This window comes from Sorex fumeus, unplaced genomic scaffold (genome assembly GCF_029834395.1).
Source record: "Sorex fumeus unplaced genomic scaffold, SorFum_2.1 ptg000098l, whole genome shotgun sequence".
Taxonomy (NCBI): domain Eukaryota; kingdom Metazoa; phylum Chordata; class Mammalia; order Eulipotyphla; family Soricidae; genus Sorex; species Sorex fumeus.
This window is the reverse complement of record NW_026606155.1, coordinates 59342287-59365402: the sequence shown is the minus strand read 5'-3', so window position 1 is coordinate 59365402 and position 23116 is coordinate 59342287. Positions and strand designations below refer to the sequence as shown.

The following is a 23116-nucleotide window of genomic DNA, read 5'->3' as shown; positions in this document are numbered from 1 at the left end:
TTTATGATCTCTTTCCCTCTGCCTGGGTTGGGCTCCTTTTTTTTTTTTTTTTTTGGTCCTTTTCTAAGATCTTGAGCTGTGAAGTCAAGTTGTTTATTCTTCCTTCCTGAGAAATGCTTGCAGAGCTAGAAATTTTCCCCTTAACATGGCTTTAGCTGCATCCCATAGGTTCTGGTAGCTCGTGTCTTCATTCTCATTTGTTTCTAGATATATTTTGATTTTGTCCTTGACTTTCTTCCTGACCCACAGGTTGTTCAACATTGAGTTGTTTAATTTCCAGGTTTTTTATTTGGTTCTCCTTGTCTGTGCATGATTCACTTCTATCTTCAGTGCATTGTCATCTTAAAAGATTGTGATACTATTTCTATCTTCCTGATTCTATTGAGGTATGTTTTGTGGCCTACCACATGGTCTATTTTGGAAAATGCTCCGTGTGCACTGATGAAGAATGTGTATTCTTTCTTTTGGGGGTGCAAAGCCTTGTATAGGTCTATAAGCCCTCTCTCTTCTATTTCTTTATTTAAAGCCAATGTTTCCTTGCTGAGTTTTGTTCTTGTTCATCTATCCAGAGGTGATTAGGTGATGTTGAAGTCTCTGGCTACGATTGTGTTGCTAGCAATGTCCTCCTTACAATCTGTTAGCAGTTGTCTTAGATATTTAGCTGTTCCTTCATTAGGTGCATATACATTTAAGAGTGTGATTTCTTCCTGTTGTATGTATCCCTTGATAAATAGAAAATGGCCTTCGCTGTTCCTTCTAATATTTTTCTTGTTTTTTTATTTTTTTCTTTTTGGGTCACACCTGGCAATGCACAGGGGTTACTCCTGGCTCTGCACTCAGGAATTACTCCTGGCGGTGCTCAGGGGACCATATGGGAGTCTGGGAATCGAACTTGGGTCGGCCGCGTGCATGGCAAATGCCCTATCTGCTGTGCTATCTCTCCAGCCCCCCTTCTAATCTTTTTCAACCTGAAATTTATGTTGTCATATACTAGTATGGCCACCCCAGCTTTTTGTGGGTAGCTCCCAGATTTGATGTGCAGCTTCTTCCATTCTGCTGCTGAGTCCTACCTATTTCATTTTTCAGCGGCAGGGCGTTTGCTTTGCACGTAGCCAACATGGCCGACCCGAGTTCGATTCCTCCGCCCCTCTCAGAGAGCCCGGCAAGCTACTGAGAGTATCTCGCCCGCACGGCAGAGCCTGGCAAGCTACCCGTGATGTATTCGATATGCCAAACACAGTAACAACAAAGTCTCCAATGGAGATGTTACTGGGCCCGCTCGAGCAAATCGATGAACAATGGGAGGACAGTGACAGTGACAATACTGTATTCTTTGGCTCTGTGATTTTTTTTTTGGACTTTCTCTACATCTGTTCTTTCCCATTTAGTGCCTCGTCTTCAGTCAGTATCCTGAAGGTTGTGCCATTTGAATCTTTTGCAGGTAGTTGGCATAGCTCTGTTTTATTAGTTATTTCCAGGTCATTGTCTTGAAGCCTTGATGTAGATGGATTCTTTCATGTTACCATTATTTAATGCTGCTCTCTGCATGTCTGTGCATGGACCAGGAGCTGAGTTCAGTTGGGCCTAGATGAACAGGGTTTCCAGTGCCTCCATACACAGCAAACTCCAGGTTTCCCCGCTCGCCCTGGTAGTGGTTAGGGGACTCATGTCTGGAAGGTTTAAGGAGAGACTGGGGACTCAGTCCCAGCTGATGCAGAGCATACACTCTGATGGGCTGTGAGCAATCAGGGGAACAAACCAGGCAGCAGGCTAACTGGCTATGATTTGGGTGGCTACCAGGTATTATCTGTGTATAGGGACATGGCTGTTTTGAGCAATCAGTTGCAGACTGAAAGAATTGGATTTGTCTGCCAGGCAAAAGCACTCTTGATAATCTTTTCTCAGACCCAGATTAGCACAGCAGTTTTCTGAGGGTGGGAGGGGCTCTCCTCAGGGCGGTTACTGTGGAGACTAAGATCCAATATGGTGCCCTCCAGTTTTGTTATTGGCCAGGTGGTGAGAGGGCACCAACAATGGTGCCTGCCTGAAAAGCAGACCCAGTTATTCCCTGTAAGTTTCTTGCTCTGTTAGAGTATTATAAGCATAGGATCATAGATTGGGGTGTTGCATGTTAGTGCAACCCCTTTCTATTCATGAAGGTGAATTTCTGCACCTTAGAAATTTTGAGGCTACAGAGATAGTATAGGGGGAGGATGCTTGCCTTGCACAGGGTCGACTTTGGTTCTATCTCCTGCACCCCATATGGTCCTCTGAGCTTGCCAGGTTTTGATCCTGGAGCACAGAGCCAGGAGTAAGCTGTGACACCACTGGGTGTAGCCAAAAAAATAAAAACACATACAAAAAAACATTTCTTCCCAGTAGTTACTGTGGTGTTTCTTTTTTGGTAAGTAAAGGCTTTTCACTGTCTCCCAAGTCTGTATGCCGTATGTTAGTGTGATCTGGCTGTGACATCTGTCACCCCATTGACCGTCAGGATTGATTTGCTGATATGGTTGGGTAGACAGGTGTCTCCTTCCTTTCTCACAGCTCCATGTGTGTTCCCCCTGAAGCTGTATGCTTGGTTTCTGGGTCCAAGAGGATGGTCTTCCCTCAATAGAGAGGAACTGTTATCCCTTTGAGGGTATATGATTCAGGTCAGTTTCTGTGAAGATTAATACAAGTTTTGGTGCAAAATGAATGTCTGTACTTTCAATGCAAGTACTCTGGCATTGGATGCATCCATGGAGAACCTGATTGTACAAGTGTGAAAGATCAAGTAAGACATCATTGGTCTGACCAAGACGAGAAAGCATCAATCACATCACGCTGTTTTCACCATTTTCACTGGAGAAAAACTGTTCTTCAGAACATTCAACAAAAGAGGTGTCGGTGGTGTCAGAGTCCTTGTCAACACGAACTTGGCCATGAGCATTAATTCATTCGAATGCCTAACAACCCAAATCAGATGATTATACTTGAATAGATGTGGCTCACTGCCGGCAGTTTCTATCTTCATTGTCTATGCATCAACATCCAATTATGATGAAGGAGAAATTGAGAAGTTCTACATGGAGCTAGAGAAGTTCTATAAAGAAGACCACACCTTTTACAAGATCATTGTCGGTGATTTTAATGCCAAGATAGGACCGAGAAGATCAGCTGAAGAACTCCACATTGGGACCTATGACCTAGAATGGAATGAACAGGGTGAGAGACTGTCTGAGTTCATCATGTCGACCAAGACCATCCATGGTAACTCACAATTCCAGAAGGCCGAATCTAAACGTTGAATATGAGAGTCTCCCGGTGGATGGTTCCACAACGAAATTGACCACATCATATTCAATCGACGGTTTTTTCTGACCGATGTCACTGTTGTTCCAAAATTCCAAACGGGATCGGACCACCATCTCCTTCGTGCAAAATTCTACTTCACAGAGCGGGGAGAAAGGGCTGCAAAGTGTAAGAAGAGAAGTCCCAGAATGACCACCAACTGGGAGCTCTTTGGCACTATTGTGGCAAGATGGGAAGATGCCATTGTTGACAACATTGACGAGGAATATGATTGACTCGTTCAGCACCTCCATGATTGTGCGAGGAATGCCAAGAGAGACAGCTACAAAAATAATTTTCTTCTAAAATTCTTGAGCTCTTCATGCCCTACTGAGGTCACGAGTTGCCCCCCACGAGCGGCTCTCTGGCATGGCCATGGCTCCAGAAGCACAAGAACTTAATGCAGAGCCCGGCAGCTTGCAGCAGAAAAGTGAATGGACTATGCCTTAATCCACGCCACCATGCCTGCCCGGAGGGGAAAGGGTGTTGCTCCCTTCCACCTTTTTCCCTCTGGAAAGAAAGATGGCAGCTGCTTGGGAGCTTTGTGGAAAGCCAGGTATGAGCTGATCGTGATGGGGCGACTGAAACCTCATGGGAAGGGGGGCATTCCTGGCTTGTCCTTCACGCCCTACCGATGTCACAAGTTGCCCCCCACGAGCGTCTCTCCAGCACAGCCATGGCTCCAGAAGCATAAGAACTTAATGCAGAGCGATGCTCAGGGTTTACTCCTGGCTTTGCACTCAGGCATTACTCTTGGCCATGCTCAGGGGACCATATGGAATGCCAGGGATCGAACTCAGGTGGTCGGCCGCGTGCAAGGCAAACACCCTACCTGCTGTGCCATTGCTGCAGCCACTGGTCGTTTCTTTAGGCTTTTAATTTTTTGTTAAGTTTTGTTGCTGAGGCCACACTTGGCAGTACTCAGGGGCCACCAAGAACACACTGGTTGTGCTCCAGTGGCCATGCAGTGCTGGAGATCAAACCCAGTACCTTGTACATAAAAAGAATGTGTTCTACCACTTAAATCACATTACCTGCATGTAATCAATATACATACATACATGCATATATATGTGTATGTGTACATATATATTGGTTTGGTGGCTACATCTGGCAGTGCTCAGGACTCACTCCTGGTTCTGAGCTCAGGGATTACTCCTGGCAGACACAGAATACCATATGGCATACCAGGGATCAAACCCAGGTTCACCATGTGTAAGGAAAGCACCCTATCTGATGTACTATTGGTCTGGCCCCAACAATATAAATATCCTAACAATCACATATGTTAGGCAAGGTATATAGATAGAATCACATGTGTGTGACTCTGGGCTCTATCCCTGGCACCCAAAACCAAACCAAAATAACATATACCAGTACGTCAGTATATGTGCTTTACCTATAGGAGAGCTGTCATGCTCACTATGATAGATAAAAGTTTTCCTTACTTTCTTGATCTTGGGGGTACCATCCAGTGGTGTTAAGGCATTACACCTGACTCTGTACTCAGAAATTACTCCTGTTAGTTTTCAGGGACCATATGAAATCCTGGGAATTAAACCCAGGTGGCTGCATGCAAGGCAAGTGCTGTACTTGCTGTACTGTCCAGCCCAGTTTTTCTTATTTTAAAGTTTCATTTGGAATCTTGAATTTTTCCTTGGTATAAGTATTATCTATTGTTTTCCTAAAAGCAAGAGATTTGCTTTATTATTAAAATATCTGCCATTACCCTGGTCTAAATAAGTAGACTGTCAGTTAAATCTTTCCAGAAGAAATGACATTCCCTGAATAAAATTAGTAGGTCAGATGGCAACTCAATTACACAAGTGTTTTCCCTGAAGATCACCACTGTGCTGAAGAGCTTTGTGATATTTCCCACTTGGCCATAGAAATTATTAAGAAGGGTCCTTAGCGCTGAGGATGTGACTCAGTGGTAGAGCACATGCCTTGCAAATATGAGCTCCTGGGCTTGATTTTACCCCCAGTATCACAGGTGAAGCTTCAGCTGTCAACCACCAACCAATACCACCAACCACTACCCATAACCAGCCACCACCCACCACAAGATGTGTATTGAATACTTTGATATTATGAAGACATTTTCTACTGTTTTATCAGGAATACTCTTTTTTTTTTTATTATTCAGAGGGAACTAAGGAGTTAGCATGTTGTTGGTGTGTTGAGGCATTCATTACACATGCGAGGCCCGTGCTTTACCTCTGAGTTCCCAGCCTGGACCCTATTAGGAGCTTCTTAAATGAAATTGGCAGTGAAGAGTACAGTGAATATTTGAAGAGTTGGTCTCACTGAATTAATGCTGAGATGGTAAGTGCCAACTCTTTAACCTATCATCACTTTTACACAAGTAGTTTCAATGTCAATATATTTTGCAGTTTGTTAATTGTAATTTCATAGATCATGATTTAATTTTAGAGAAAATGAGAAATGGTAGCAAAGGTCAAGAAGCATTAGGGGGACAGGAGAATTCAAAGGGTTAGAGTACATGCTTTGTATGTGGAGACCTCAAATTTAGTCACTGGCACTGTATGTCTTCCTCAGCCACCACTGGGTGTGGCTCTGGTGCACCCGGCGATGCACAGGGGTTACTCCTGGCTCTGCACTAAGGAATCACTCCTGGCGGTGCTCAGGGGACCATATGGGATGCTGGGAATTGAACCCGGGTCGGCCGCGTGCAAGGCAAACACCCTACCCGATGTGCTATCTATCACTCCAGCCCCAAGGATAGAACTTCTTAAAGGTGTTTAAAGGAGCTTAGTTGAAGCAAGGCTGCTGATATTAGCATGAAGGAAAGGAATCAAATTCAGAGAGAAGGGAGAATAGTAAATTATATCCTATACCCTTACCCTCATGTCCTAAATTTAAGCCATTACTAATCTTTGCTTATACCACAGCTTTTCCTTTTCATTTTCTTCGTGGTGTCAGAGATTGAACCCAGGACCTTCCACTCAGAAGACAAAGTGCTTTACTACTTTGTGACAGGCACAGCTCCCCTGTGTTACTCAGGTCTCAGCAAGAAATGCTCCCAACGCCAGCAGAGAGCCCATCTCAGTTTACCGAGTTCAATAGTTAATGCTTCTCTCTTGGCTTTCTTCTAAGCCCTATATATCAGGTCAAGCTGTTTCTGTTTTGTTTGTCAGTGGATCCCTTGAAACCAGCACAGTGCCTGACCTATAGTATATGTTCAATACACAATTTGTGTGTGAATATGAAAGGTAGAAGTTTGTCAAAAATATATAAGAAATTACAATGGGAAGTTTTAAAATATTTTATTCATTGCTTCCATTCAAAACAAATACATTTTGGGAGCTGGAGTGATAGTACAGCGGGTCGGGCATTTGCCTTGCACGCGGCCGACCAGGGTTCGATTCCCAGCATCCCATATGGTCCCCTGAGCACTTCCAGGAGTAATTCTTGAATGTATGAGCCTGGAATAACTCCAGTGCATCGTCGGTATGACCCAAAAAGAAAAAACAAAAACAAAAAATCTAAAACAAATACATTTTAAAGGAAAAAAACCCTAGCTGCCTATTTTTTAAATTGTATTAAACTTTATGGTATTGATGTAAAATTTTTCTACAATCCCCTACTGCTTCCATCCTCCCCCACCTATGTACCCATGACCTGTACCAATATTCCAAGGTCACCTCCAGCATGATCTTCTGTCTCCCTCCTTTCCAACTGTTTTAGTTGCCTGTTTTAGTTAGGTCTCTTTCAACTGAAAGTAACAACCAAAAAGAAGCAGCATTGGTTTACATAATCCATAGTATTAAGAACTGACACTGAACACATAGTTCAGATGGATCCAGGTACTTAAGGAATATCATCAGGGATCTTTCACACTATTTCAGCTTTGCAATCCCCAGTCAGCTTTTCCTCTGTGTTGTGTTGGTTCCTATTCCCCCTGCCCACATCTCTCCCAAGAAAACATTCTAGCAACGAAGTATTCCACTGAGTGACTATTAAGGATAGACCATGTACCAGTGAATGGGCTATTTCAAACACCTTTGTTTCATTTTTATTTTGTTTTGGGGTTTTCGGGCCACACCCGGGAGTGCTCAGGCATTTCTCCTGATAGTGCTCGGAGGACCATCTGGGATGCCAAGACTCGAACCCAGGTCAGCTGCATGCAAGGCAAAAGCCCAGCCCACTAAACTATCTCTCTGCCCCCTGTGTTTCATTGTTAAGCAATTGAAACCACTGTTTTATATAACTGGTATATTCATAAATTGGTTTCTCTAAACCTTCTTTTATCTTAATGATTAAGAGGTTTCTACCCTTACTTCCTACTAGGGAATGTAGTTGCTTTCCTTCCTTTCTTTTTTTTCCGCTGTTTACCAGCAACTGGCTTGGACCAATCAGGAATGAAAGTTTGTGGCTGCAGAGCTGATCTCTCAGCTCCACCATGTGGTACAAACTCAAATTACCTAAACATTCCATTCAGAGGCTGGACCTGTCTATTTAGCAGTGCGAGCACAATTAATACAATGGTCAATTTAAATAATAAAAAAAGACTTCTAGAAGTTTCCCTAAAATGAATTTCTTCCAAACAAAAATGAAATAGAGGGCCAGGAGACACAGTACAGAGGGTAAGGGTTTGCCTTGCACGTGGCCAACCTGGGTTCAATTTCCAGCACCACATAATGGTCTGTTCCTTGAGCGAAGTAGTGATCCTTGAGCCCAGAGCCAGGAGTAAGCTCTGATTACTGCCAGGCCTCAAAACAAAACAGGACAAAGAGTGAAATATAAGATTATCTAAATAGAAGTTGTAATTTTTTCTCTTCCCCTCAAGATATATGGAGACACATGCCCACTTTGGAGAATACTGACTTTAGATAGACATCACACATATGCCCCAAGTGAGAGACAGGCGATAGTCGTTGAAGAAACATTTTTTGTAGTGAGCAAAGTTGGAAGTGTCCTTAATATGCTGTAGCAGGTAAATTTTCATATTTATTTCATGGAATATTTATTTCAAATAAGTATCTTAGAGTAGGTCAAATAATTGGATTAGAACTACTGATCTAGAGGCTGGAATAATAATTCAGTGTGTAGGGCGCTTGCCTTGTGTCAATCCCCAGCACCCCATACAGTTCTCTGAGCCTCACTGGGAATAATTCCTGAGTACACACCCAGGAGTAAGCCCTGAGCACTCCTAGGTGTGCCTCGCCCGTTCCTCCCCCAAAAGAACTACCCATCTCACAATGGATACATTTGAAAATCACTGTTGGGGAAAAAATAAAGTTTTTTTTTTAAATATAATACATAGTGCAGGAGTCCACTTTAAAATGTGTACTTTTAAAATATATTAAACGTTTATATATATTAATTATTTATGGATCCATACTCACCTTCCACCAAGGGGCCCTGGTGAGGACAGCCAGGCGCGGAGGCAGGAGACTCTGTGCTGTTCTCTTCCGGGAGCAGAGTTTTATAGTCTCTGGGTCTAGGCCGTTGATGGGATTACACAGCGCTGAGGGCAGTTGGTGAGTGTAATGCCTACATACTGGAAGATGGGGGAATCTGGGTGGAGGAGGCCCCAGTCCCAATCCGAGCAGACTTGGAGATCTACGCCTTGGGTTCCACACACCTGGATTCCTCTGCCGGTTCCTTCATGCATGAGGCTCATCTGAACGTGTGGAGAGTGGTCTTAAGCATGACTGTGTATGGAACCGGAGGTCTTCAGCTGCCAGGGCTCTGCTAGGGGTGGGGAGGGAAACTCAACCCACCCTCCTCCAAGGGGCCCCGGTGAGGACACCCCGAGCAGAGCCCTGGCAGCTGAAGACTTCCGGTTCCAGCCACAGCCATGCTTGGGACCACTCCCCATACATTCGGACAAGCCTCACGCATGAAGGAACCGGCAGAGGAACCCAGGTGTGCGGGACCCGGGGCGTAGATTTCCAAGCCTGCTTTGATTGGGACTGGGCCTCCTCCACCCAGATCCCCCATCTTCCAGTATGTAGGCGTTACACCAACTGCCTTTGGCACCGTGTAATCTCATCAACGGCCAAGACCCAGAGACTATAAAACCCTGCTCCAATAATGAGATGTTGCACGGCCGCATTTGTGGCCGCGCAACATCTTATTATCTAGTTCTTACTCTGGAGAAGCTGGCAGGCTATCAAAAGTATCCTGCCCACACGGCAAAGTCTGGCAAACTCCCTGTGGCGTATTTAATATATCAAAAACCAGTAACAATGATGGGTCTCATTCTCCTGACCCTGAAAGAGCCTCAAATGTGGCACTTTTTAAAATCTCAGGGTTAGGATGAAGGAGACATTACTGGGACCTGCTCGAGGCAATCGATGAACAACAGGATGACAGTGATACAGTGATAGATCCATGCATACAAATAAGTAAAGTAAAAGTAAAGGCCCTCCTGTTGATCATCAATTTGCTCGAGCGGGCCCAGTAACGTCTCCATTGGAGACTTTGTTGTTACTGTGTTTGGCATATCGAATACGTCACGGGGAGCTTGCCAGGCTCTGCCGTGTGGGCAAGATACTCTTGGTAGCTTGCCGGGCTCTCCGAGAGGGGCGGAGGAATCAAACTTGGGTCAGCCATGTTGGCTGCGTGCAAGGCAAACGCCCTACCGCTGTGCTATCGCTCCAGCTCCACATAATATGCATTGCAGTAGATAAATAATGCAATAGCACTGTAGCACTGTCCTCCCATTGTTCATCAGTTTGCTCGAGCAGGCACCAGTAACATCTCACAACAAATAGTGAGACTTGTTGTTACTGTTTTTTGGCATATCGAATATGTCACAGGTAGCTTGCCAGACTTTGCTGTGCGGGTGAGATATCCTTGGTAGCTTGTCGGGCTCTCTGAGAGGGGTGGAGGAATCGAACCTGGGTCAAAGATAGGATAATTGTTACTCTGGAAAGGGAAAGAATTGAAATTGAGAGAGGTCTCGAACAAATGTAATAAAATGCTTAAATTTAAAAGTAGGGGTGGTGAAAAATGAGTACTGGTGAAGGGAAAGGTGTTTGATCATTGTATGACCAAGACTTAAACCTGAAAGCTTAGTAACTTTTCCCACAGTGATTCAACAAATAAATATAAAAAGAAAATAAATAGATAAAAAAAATTAAGGTGGAGTTCATGCCCAATTCAATCAGCTAATCAATGGCTGAATAAACAGCAGTACTCCTATAAAAAAATTAAATGTAGGCACTGTGATTACACACACACAAATACATGATTGTGTGATAATCTGAATACCTTTCAATACATTTAAGTTGTCATGTAATATTAAAATACTTAGTTTAAAAAAGAAAAAAGTATAGTATGGTGGATAGGGCACTTGTGTTGCATATGACCGACCCATGTTTGATTCCAGGCATCCCATATGGTCTTCTGATCCCTGTCAGGAGTAAGTCCTGAATACACAGCCAGTAGTAAGTCCTGAGCACCACTGGGTATGGTACACTAAAACTAATATATGCATAAATCATGTATACGTATAACGAGGAAAGCCAAAACTTTTATTTTAGTTACATGCACCTGGTGTTCAGGGTTTGCGTGTGGCTCTACACTCAAGGATCACTCCTGGCAGGGCTCAGGGTATACCATATGAGGTGCTGGGAACAAACCAATCAACCCCCTTTAGACTGAGTGCATCTCTCTAGCTCAAGCCAAAACTTTAAAATTCCACCAGATCAAACTCATTAGAAATGGAGCGAAACAGGATCATCTACCTGAATATTGAAATGACCAAGTGTTATGAGAGACATACTTTTGGAGGAAATGACACCAAGCCAAGAGCTAAAATCTTCAGAAAACATGGGGAGTTTCCTAGGGGTATGGAGATAACATCCTCCAATGGAGCTACTGTTAGTATATCCTGATGACAGGCTGGTTGTTTAGGGAGGAGGAAGAGATTACCTAAAGGAACAGGGAAGACAAAGATCATCCTCACTCTATGACAGAGTGCTAGAAGGAGCACAAAGAAAGCAGGGTCAGAGGGGAGAACCATGGTTTCTTGTTATTATTATTTTTTTCTTTTGGGGGCTGACAGTAGAGCAGCGATGACCTCACCATGTTCAATGGCACTGGACTGCGGTTAAGACAGACCATGTGCTTCCTCTAGAGCAATGAGCTATTTTCCAGATCCGCCTAATTCCTGTAGGACAAGAAATTTAAAGGGATCACTCAGAAAAGAAAGCTAATATATAGTGAATTTTGCCTACGACAGCTCATGAGTTCCAGAAGGCTCCAAATAAATAAATATACATGAATCAATAAAATACAAGATATAAAGTGTATCTAATGGCTTTAAAGGCATATAGGAAATATAAAGTACTGCAAAAGTGTAAGGTGTCATGACTATGTCTAACTGCAACTGAGGAAACTTCCTTCTGCTTTAATTTCTTTTTGGGGGTTTTAGGTCACACCCGGTGATGCACAGGGGTCACTTCATACACTCAGGAATTACTTCTGATGGTGCTCGGGGGACCATACAGGATGCTGGGATTTGAACCCAGGTTGGCTGCGTGCAAGGCAAATGCCCTACTCGCTGTGCCATGGCTCCAGACCCTGCTTTCATGTTTTTATATTGCTTTTTGTTTTTTGAAATTAACAATATTCTCTTCCATTCTTGTTTTGGGTAAGGAACACCTGCGAGTGCTCAGGATTTACTCCTGGCTTTGTGCTCAGGTATCATTCTTGGTGGGCTTGGGACTACCTGTGAGGTGTTGGGACTGAACCCAAGTCAGCCATCTGCGAGGCAAGCACCTTACCTGTTCTCTCATTGCTTCTTCTATTCTCTTTCAATCTTGTTAGCTCTTCCTTTATGGTTCCACTTAAGTTTCCTACAAACATTCAAAAATCTGGCAGAAAAATTCTTTCCTCTTAGGCAAAACACTATAGTGCAACCTTAATTTCTCTTCTTATTCTCTCTGTCTTAAACACAAATACAATTAAGTTAAACAGTTTAATAGTAACTCACATCCTGCATATCAACTTAAACACAAATATAGTTCTGAAAAGATTTTTAAAGCTGGAAGAACACTCAAAAATAGCATAGAGCAATCTCATTATTTATACAATTGACCAGAAATTATGTAGTTTGTTTAATTGGATTGTCTAGTTAACATTAGAAAGGGGATAGAATCAATGCTCCTTTCCAGCTTTCTTGTGGCTCTCTTAAAACAATAAAAATGTTGCAACCAGAGCACATATGGTGCTGTTCAAGTCAGACTCTTTTGCCAGTATAACCAAGTTCAAACCTAAGATTTGCTACTCTTTGGATGTCTGACTTTGGTGAAGTAAGATTACTTCTGACTGTTCTACGTCCCAGTTTCCTGGAAAACAAAAGGTAGAATTTTATCTATATGCGGTAATTTGTAGTAAGAATTAAGTGAATTAATGTACTTAAAGAATGTAGCAGTGCTTGGTACAGTTTAGATACCTAGATACCCAGGAACCTAACTGTTGTTACTTTTGTTACTATTTAGCACACCCTGCAAGCTGAGATAGAGTAGAGGCTAGGGATTTCACTCACAGTTATTTTTATATGCTCTGGAAACAAAATAACAACCAATCAAATCACCCCCCCAAACTATTACATTATTACAAAACCTACACTTATAAATTAGGAAATGTCAGAGTTATCTAAATTTCCTTGAGAATTAGAAGGCCAGAACTTTGGGTGAGCAGTAGAATGCAGTAATAATAAACTAGAGCTAAAAAACAGATGCTCCCCTGGTCCATATAACTCACACAATGCACAGAAAGTAGACGAGTTTCTACTCCCCTGGCCTGGTGCTAGGGATTTAACCTTGGGCCTCACATATGAAAGAAAAATGTTCTGTTTTAGAACTACAAATGTAGCTTTTCAGTTTCCACTTTTTGGAGGTGGACTGGGGCCATATCTGGAGGCATACTCCCGACCATAGTGGTGCTGGGGATTCAACCTGGATGAGCTGCATGCAAAGCAAGTGCCCTATCTGCTCCCTACACTCTCTCTCCATCACCAGTTTCCATCTTTTAACTTTATTTCTATGAATACTACATGCTTGTAAAGTTGTATCCCAAACTCAAACCATCCCTGCAGAGGAGGAATTTAAATCTAGTGGGTAACCTGCATTTCTCAACAATCCAGCAAGATAAAACAAGAAAACAAGTACAAAGTTGCCATGTACAAATTATAGCAGATCCTGAAGGAACACGAATGTCCACCAAATGGTAGAGGAGCTGCTGGTGGAGTGGGCTGTCAGAACTGATTTTGTAAAACAGGTGGCAGACAGATTAGGATGCGCAGTGTATGATTCATAACCCAGGAGTTGTTTTAGAGAATATAGCAAGATGGGAGAAGTAGACTTGGTGTTAGGTAATAAAAGCCCTTAATTTGGAGGCAGTTATTGAAAAGATTTTTTAAATATTAAACCACAGATTTGACTTGAATCTATTATGCCTAGTAATTATCACAACCATCTTCTGGCAAACATGTTTATTTGAGCAGGTAATGTGGTAAAATCTATAACTACTAAATAGACATTAATAGCAATTGCCATTTCAAGAAAAAAGAAAAAGCCATCTTTATAGGGGATGAAAGAGTTGTGCTTCTCCCTTTTGTTTTCACTCTTTTAAAGATTTCCCCTTCCTGGGGGCTGGAGCAATAGTAGGGTGTTTGTCTTGCATGCAGCCGACCCGGGGTTCGATTCCCAGCATCCCATATGGTCCCCTGAGCACGGTCAGGAGTAATTCCTGAGTGCATGAGCCAGGAATAACCCCTGTGCATCACCAGGTGTGATCCAAAAAGCAAAAAAAAAAAAAAAAAAAAAAGATTTCCCCTTCCTTCCTACCCCTTGTTTGTTGCATTGTGTGTGAGGGGGTTGGGTGATGTCACATACTAGGTCTTGGTGCTGGGATCTGCATATTCATGGTGCAGGAAATAAAAATAGGCAGCGCAGGATATGGTAATCAGAGAAAGCAGGGATTGAGGATTTCTGCATTGTATGAGCCACATCCCTAGGTCAAGGAAAGTTAGATTTGTCTGCAAATAAAATTTTCTGTAAAATAGAGGTAATAGCACTTACCTTGGAGGTATTAAGTTGCGAATTAAACCCAGTGTAATCCTTATTAAGGGCCTACCTGATATAGGCAGGGCACCTGATACAGAATAAAAGTGGGCAATTACTAAATTAAAATCATTATATTTATTGAGCTCTTCTTGTCGATGTATTCTGTCACTGGGGAAGTATTACCTTGATCAAGTTAGATATGAGGTTTTAATTTGAAAACTGAAGTTAAATCCAGACGGAAGGTGGCATATTTGGGTGGCATTTTGTAAATAATACCAATAATATTAGATAAAAATTGTAGGGGAAAAAAAAACCCTTCCTTGCTACATTACTGACTTAAAACATTTTAGGAACAACTGAAAGTGCAACCGGAAAAGTGCAAATTACCGTCCACATTTAATAATTTAATATGATAGTTTGTTAATAAGTATGTGCAAATTACCATCCACACTTAATACTTTAATATAGCTTGGTAATAAAGATACTTAGGCAGAGGAGACGTTTCTTCAGTTTCCTCCTATAAAAGACCTCGTCACCTCTGACAGCAACACCTCGGATAGTATCCTGCGAACCCAGACAATCACTTGGCGGGAAAAGTGTATTTACAGAGCAAATTCGCACAATCTGTTTCTGTTTAGTTTATAAACTGCGATCGGGGCCGTCAGCGTTCGTGCCTTGTGGGACTTGAAGTCCAGAGGGAGGAAGGGCTCGGGACTGCTGCCGCCTGGAAGCCGGCAGCGTCCGCAGGGCCGGAGACGGAGGACTACAACTCCCGACAGAACTTGCGAGGTGGCGCCGCAATTACGAGCAACCAATCGGGTGGGAGCACGGCAAGCCCCGCCTCCCCGGCTCCGAGGACGCTCTCCACCAATGGCCGCGCTCCCGGAGCAAAGCCCGAGGGTTAGGTTGTGAGGCTCGGGCCGGGGGCGGGGAGGAGCTGAGGGGATTCAGAACCAGCTCGGCCGCCGGGTGGGTCGGGGCGTTCGGCGCGCCCTTGCTTGGAGCGGCCGTGGCCGGGCTGGGCGCCGGCAGTGGGAAACGGCGGCGCGGCTGGAAAATGCCAGTCCACTCCCGAGGGGATAAGAAGGAGACGAACCATCACGATGAGATGGAGGTGGACTACGCCGAAAACGAGGGGAGCAGCTCCGAGGACGAGGACACGGAGAGCTCGTCGGTCTCCGAGGATGGCGACAGCTCAGGTGCGCGACCCACCTGGGCTGGAACGTCGCGTCCCCGCTCGGGGCTCAGCGACAGGCCGCTTTCCGCACGCCGGGCAGCTGCGTCCTGCTGGGCAGGAGCGGGGCGGGGTGGAGGGAAGGGGCGGAGACTGGCGCCCGGCCCTCGGCTGCACCCGGACACCTAGCCGGGTGCTGTGCCTGCTTCTGCCGGCAGATCCCGGTGGACGCGGCCGGCGGGACCGCTCGGGAGCCCGGGGCGCCCCCCGCTCGCTCGCACGCCCTGCCCTGGGCATCTCCAGGCTGTGCCGGCGGCTTGGAAGCGAAAACCGGGAATGCCCAGTTTTGTCTGGGGGACCCTGGAAATGCCGCCTTTCCCCCAGACTACTGAGCAATCCCCTTAGTGTCCGCCCTACCCCCCCCCCCCGCCCCCCGCCACTTTGCAGCCGTCACATTTCAGCAGGGTGGGTGGTCGGGGCCGAAGGTCGATTTGGGGACTTGATCGAACCCCACGTTAGCCAGCACTGCGCTGCTCCCTTGCTGGGGATGGGGTGGGGGAGTGAGGGGTAGGGATAGTAATGGGGAGAACTCGGGAGCCGTCCCGATTGTGTCCTCGCCCGAAACTTTCCAAGATCGAGATGAGCCCAGCATCAGTACTTGTTCTAGATTTTATGCTGATAAATGGGATGCCTTTTTTTTTTTTTTTGGTCACTTTTGTTTGAACGTTGTCATGAATTTTCTTCCCTCCGATCTACTTAACTTGGGGCAGTTCCCAGGTTTTTCTTTGCAGAGGTCGGAAGGGCATTAACATCAAGAAATCAGTTTTGCAAGCTTTCAGGAATGGGTATTTCAAGAAAAGAATTTGTGATCTGGATGCTTTCCCTTCTGTTTATATGATGAGTCTGTCTTTGTCTTAGCCTGATTGGGGGGTCATTTAAAGCGAGGATTGATGACAGGTTGATGACAGCCTATTATCACCCCCCATTCATTCTCATTCATTCTCTTCAGGTTTCCCTTTCACAGCCCATCTTCCTTGGAAGGGTGTGATTTCAGGAAATCAGCGGACTGAAATAAGTAATTTTGAGGGACTTCTTTTTGCAGTACTGGGCACTGCTTGATGAGGCGCAAATAAATAGTTATCACTTAAGTGAAAGAACTGTCAGAAATTACTAATGTGATTAATTTTGCCAAATCAACAATTAATAGTACACAGTTTTGTAGTAATTAAAGTCAAAAGAAATCTTTTCAGAATAGGTGACTAGCATAGGCTATGTCGAGTTTACTTGAGTTGTCTTGTAGGATGAGTTTGGTTCCTGGTTGTTAATTCCTGGTTGTTAAAGATCAAGATTAGGCAGTGCAAAGGCCAGAGTTGAAAGCTTATAAAGGTGAGGAAACTACTTTGGTTGGAGAATGACGGTAAAGCAAGTTCTAGATAGCTCTGTCCTCCCATTGCTAATCGGTTTGCTTGAGCTGGCACCAATAACATTTCCATTGTGAGACTTGTTGTTACTGTTTTTTTGGCATATTGAATACACTGGGGAGCTTTCTGCTGTGTGGGTGGGATACTCTCAGTAGCTTCGGGGCTCTCCTAGATAGGGGCGGAGGACTCGAACCTGGGTTGGCGGAATGCAAGGCAAATGCCCTACCCACTGTGTCATCACTCAGAGCAACCATATGGTCCCCTGAGTACCTCCAGGAGTAATGTTCTAGATATGAAATCTATTTAAAAGTGCATCCCCCAACACAGATATTAATTGATGAGTACAAATTTAAAGTTAAAAGGAAAACCCAGGGAGATATTACAGGGGTTAAATAATGTGCTTGTTCTGAATGTGGTAAACCCAAGTTTTATCCCTGGTACTGCATATGGTTCTGGAGCATACCAGGAGTAATCACTGAACACCGCTGACCGCTGGGTGTGACCCCCCCCCCCCGACACACACAAGCCCTCAATAAATAAATATAATTCAGTCTTTAAAAAATGGAAAAATCCCAGGTACAGGGAGGAGCATGTGGGACTATGAACAGAAATAGAAAGTAAACTATTTGAAGTGAAGAAGAAAGAAGATTCCAGATATGCTGCTTTTGAGTTGATAGAGGCATGTTTAAGGGTTCCTGATAGGGGGAAATTGGCAGGCATTGGAACCTGGCATAACTTGAAATCTGCCTAGTGATGAAAGTCAGTGAGATTTTAACATTGAGGCTTATAAGGAAAGAATATTTAGGTTGTTTGAGAATCTATTACCTAGATCTGTGAAACATTTATATTCAGTTATTCATTTGATGTTTTATGGGTACTTTTACCTCACAAAACAGTACTTGCTAACATTCTCCCCCTCTAATGTTGTTGTTATTTTGTTTATTTTTTTTTTGTTGTTGGGGGCAGCAGCAGCAGTGTTTAGGACTGCTCCTGGTGGTGTTCTGAGACCATGAAGGATTCAACCAGGGTTTGAATCAGTCATTCAGATAGAAAAGCATTTGTACTATCCCTTTGAGCTATATAACTGTAACACTTGTGATTTTTAAAAAACTGCTTTATTCTATTTCTAGAAAATGGACATCTTTATTTGCGAAGAACATGTTAATTTGAACTACACATTAAACTTTTCAAGTACAGAGAAATTAGGTATTTTTCCAGTTTACTTATAAAGGGCTGGAGCGATAGCACAGCGGGTAGGGCATTTGCCTTGCATGTAGCTGACCCGGGTTCAGTTTCTCCGTTCCTCTCAGAGAGCCCAGCAAGCTACCGAGAGTATCCCAGCCCCGTGGTGTATTTGATATGCCAAAAACAGTAACAAGTCTCACAATAGAGACATTCCTGGTGCCTGCTGGAGCAAATCGTGATCAGCAGGAGGAGAGTGCTACAGTACTACTTATAAAAGCATCCCTTTTACCGTTTTGTGTGTTAAGCCTTTACAGTTTTCTTTTTCTTCCTTTTTTTTCTTTTTTTGCTCTTTGGGTCACACCCGGCAATGCACAGGAGTTACTCCTGGTTCATGCACTCAGGAATTACTCCTGGAGGTGCTCAGGGTACTACCATATGGGATGCTGGGAATCAAACCCAGGTCGGCCACATGCAAGACAAACGCCCTACCCGCTGTGCTATTGCTTCAGCCCCAGTTTTGTTTTTCTTAAGGCTACAGAAAAACCTCTGCTGTCCAGATATACTGAAGACTGAATCTGAGTGATCAGATTTTAAATAGTCAAGGACTAAATGATGAGCAAGCAAAAATAATTTTAATATAAATTATAAAATTTAAAAGATGAATCATAATTCCTTGCTATATGAAAGCAGCTGAAAATAATTTAACATTTTTTTCAGGCTCAACCTTTTGTTGAAGATTAACATGTCAGATGGTTTTGTGCTTCAATTATTTTGATATATATATATTTTTTTTCTTTTTGGGTCTCACTTAGCAATACTCAGGAGTTATTTCTGGCTCTGCGCTCAGGAATTACTCCTGGCGGTGCTTGTGGGACCATATGGGATGTCAGGGATCGAATCCATGTCTGTGCATGCAAGGCAGGGTCCTTCCTGCTAATACCATCACTCTGGCGCCTATTTTGCTATGTTAAGGTATGGGACCCAAAAATAGAAGATACAGAATATACAAAGGATCTAGTAATTAACAGCATCTTTTCTTTAAGTATTTTTCTTATTTTTATCCTCATTTTCCTCTTTCTTAATAAGTAACGCTAATTTATGAAGCAACAACAATGGAAGTAGAGGAGCAGGAGATCAAAATCTTAATGGTGAACATAAAGAGATTAAGTTTTCTCTTTAAATGACTGGGAATTCAACCATGTGAGCAATTGTGAAAGAATTTCAAAAGTGTTTTGAATAATATTAACTTTTTTCCCGCTCTTTGGGTCACACCAGTGATGCACAGGGGTTACTCCTGGCTCTGCACTCAGGAATTACTCCTGGCGGTGCTCAGGGGACCATATGGGATGCTGGGAATTGAACCCAGGTTGGCTGCGTGCAAGGCAAACGCCCTACCCTCTGTGCTATTGCTCTAGTCCCTGAACAATCACTTGATCACTTGACATCACGTTACTCATCATTGTGCTCGAGCAGGCACCAGTAACATCTCTATTTGTCCCTGTCACATGCTAGTGTAGCCCAATGGCATCTACTCGTTCTAGGAACACGGAGAGCCTCAAATCGATCGTTCAGGGTCTTGATGAAGAAGTCTGACCATCTCGTAGGTGGGTGGCCACGCCATCTTTTGACGTCCTGTGGAATCCAGTCGGTAATGGCTCTAGTCCAGCGGTCCTCTCCAAATCTCATTATGTGTCCAGCCCATCTGAGTTTCAGCATCTTGGCAAATGAGACAGCGTCCCTGATTCTTGATCATCGACGAAGTTCAAAACTCCGGGTTCTTTCTCTCATTTGAGCGAAGCGTGATTCTCCAAGCAAAGCTCTTTCGATTCCTCTTTGGGAGAACCGAATAGCGTTCTCATCCTGTTTTTGTAGGGCCCAGGCTTCTGAGGCCCTATGAAATGTTAATGCAGGAAGAACAGTGGAATCGAAGAGATGTGCCCAGAGCCAGAGGTTCTTTGTCCTTTTAGCTATTTCTTTGACGCTCTTGAAGGCATTCCAAGCTGCTCTCTTCCTCCTGCGCAACTCAGGTGCCAGGTCATTTGTCATGTTGACTTCTCGACCTAGGTACACATAACTGTTATATTTAGAGATGTTCATTCTGTTGAGAGTGAATGGAACGTCAGGAATGAGACTGTTTCTCATAAACATTCAGCTGGAGTCTGACCTTTCCACACTCAGGGTCAAAGTCGGCCAGCATTTGTGCCACTTGACTAATGTTTGGTATTATTAGAATGATGTCATCAGCAAAGCGGAGATGGTGTAGTTGCCGACAATCTATCTTCACTCCCATTCCTTCCCATTCCAGTCATTGCATGACGTTCTCGAGGGTGGCACTGAAGAGTTTCAGTGAAATGGTATCACCCTGCCGAACCCCTCTCTTGACATTGATGATCACTTCTTTGTAGGATGGTGAGATCCTGGTAGTGAATCTGTAATACAGCTCACGGAGGATCCTGATGTATTGAGTTTGAACACCCTGTTTGGCTAGGACTTCAATGACTGCTTCAGTCTCAACAGAATCAAAGGCTGAACAATATTAACTTTTAATCATTTTGGTGCTTAAATTCTGATGAGTTGGTGGAAACAAACCCAAAGTGGGTTAATTACTTCATAAAGATAGCTTATACAGAGTCCTTTAAAATGATTTTTAACGGGGGTATGGTGCCGCCAGCAGGTCAATCTGTACCTGTGACGCGAGTGCATCAGCAGCCTGATGGCGCCTTCAGACTTCCAGATACCCCAAAATTGCTGCTGTGCCTTTGGCCAGACCCCAAAAACTTGGGGCAAAGTTTACCAAGAAAATAAATGGCCAAAAGTTAGGTATGTGGTAAACACACCCACAAACCACCTCCGGCTCAGCTATATAATTGGAGGCAAGGCCTCTTTGGTTCCTGATTGAACTGCTTAATGGACATGATCCTAGAGACTCAGAAACGAATCTCAGAACCCCGTGGCTTTAGGTAGAAATGCGTCTGGTCTCTGCAATAGGCTACCGGTGCTGGGCCAACCCAGGTGGGAATAGGTTTCGTGCCTTGGCCTGTTCCCCCTGGTGGCCCAGTGGCCGCCATCCATCTGAGGCCACTGGATAGTCACATTTGGGCCCCCAGTGACGAGACACACAGGGCCTCATGGGATGGGGGTGGAGCCAGGCTTGTCCTCCCCACCCCAACAAGACCCCAAGTCATCGCCCACAAATGGCCTCTCTGGCTCCTGATCAAGCTGCTTAACGGCCATGATCCCAGAGACTCAGAAACAAATCTCAAAACCCAGTGTCTTTTGGCAGAAATGCATCTGGACTCCACAGTACGTTACTGTTGCCAGGCCACCCCAGGGAGGAAAGGGTCTTGTCCCTCCACCAGCTCCCTCTTGGCGACTTGGTGGCTGTCATCCTCCAGAGGCCATTGGACAGTCAGGCTTGGGCCCGCAGTGATGAAACTTGTTGGGCCTCACGGAATGGGGGCGGGGGGAGCCGGGCCTGTCCTCCCCACCCCAATGAGACCCCAAGTCATTGCCCACAAACGGCCTCTCTGGCTCCTCATCAAGCTGCTCAACGGCCATGATCCCAGAGACTCAGGAGCAGATCTCTAAACCCAGTGGCTTTGGGCAGAAATCCCTCCAGATTTAAGTGTTAAAATTTCGGAATTTCAAAACCACATGGCCCTACTGCAGCCACACGACATCATATGTTATTCATAATCAGCAATAGAACACAAATTGTCTATTGCCTTTTCATCAGATCTGAGTGTTGGGGTAAAATCTCAAATAATGGTGGGTCTGGTGTCGAAATAGTGAATGTGATCAAAGTAGAGAGAGAGTAATGTAGAAATCATCTGCCCCACAGGCAGGGGGAGGATGTGGGATGGGGGTATACTGGGATTTTTGGTGGTGGAGAATGGGCACTGGTGAAGGTACGGGTGTTTCATTGTATGACTGAGACTTAGACCCAAAAGCTTTGTAACTGCTCTCACGTTGATTCAATAAATAAAATTATAAAAAATGAAAAAAAAAGATTTTTAAAAGGATTAAAAACAAGGTCTAGAAACTGCTATAGTCATAATGCTCTTCTGTATTTTAGGTTACAGTCTATATAGTAGACTTTAGTTTGGATAATTATTTTTCCCTTATGACTTTGCACGTCTAATTTCATAAATATGGTTCTGTTGTTTTTCCATTTAAATTAATGTTCACGTAAATTTGGAACATAAAAATAATTTTTTCTTTGCCATTTTCCTTCTTATGACTAGAAATGGATGATGAAGACTGTGAAAGAAGAAGGATGGAATGTTTGGATGAAATGTCTAATCTTGAGAAACAGTTTACCGATCTCAAAGATCAGTAAGTAGAGACTTAAGAAGGTCATTGTCATTGAATTGTAACCATGTTACATATATATTGTGCAAGAAAAGTTATCTTCAGCCTGAAGTCTTTTCCGTTATGTGTTTTATGATATTACTGATCTAAATGGGGCTGGAGCGATAGCACAGCAAGTAGGGCGTTTGCCTTGCAAGCGGCCAACATGGCCGACCCACGTTCGATTCCTCTGCCCCTCTCAGAGAGCCCGGCAAGCTACCAAGAGTATATTGCCCTCACGGCAAAGCCTGGCAAGCTACCTGTGACGTATTCGATATGCCACACACAATAACAACAAAGTCTCACAATGGAGACGTTATTGGGCCCGCTCGAGAAAATCGATGAACAACGGGAGGACAGTGACAGTGACAGTGACAGTGACTGATCTAAATGAGGCTTTCAGTGTTTGCTGAAGTCATTACTTTAACTGAGGATTCTGAAGTAGGTGTTTTGGGGGATTTATTAAGATTTCTTTATGGATAATTGATTGCCTATTGGTAAAATGTTTTTCCTGGTTGTTGAACTCTTGGTCCTAATCTGCCTCATTCATTATTGTGATAAGTAGTTGGATAAAGATAACATTATAATTTAATTTAATTTTTTGGGGG

At 43.9% G+C, this 23116-nt stretch overlaps 1 protein-coding gene across 2 annotated transcripts in view; it reads left to right on the top strand.

Moving 5' to 3' along the window:
* Positions 1-15219: 15219 nt before the first annotated feature.
* The window catches only part of BRMS1L (BRMS1 like transcriptional repressor), a 53275-nt gene continuing 45378 nt past the window's right edge, over positions 15220-23116 (top strand). Inside the window, exons 1-2 of one of the 2 annotated variants that reach the window (XM_056133384.1) lie at positions 15220-15577; positions 22403-22493. In XM_056133384.1, coding sequence (XP_055989359.1) covers positions 15436-15577; positions 22403-22493 — 233 coding nt within the window. In that variant the 5' untranslated portion in view covers positions 15220-15435. The remainder of the gene's footprint in view (positions 15578-22402; positions 22494-23116) is intronic. The other variant, XM_056133385.1, reaches the window with a different exon arrangement.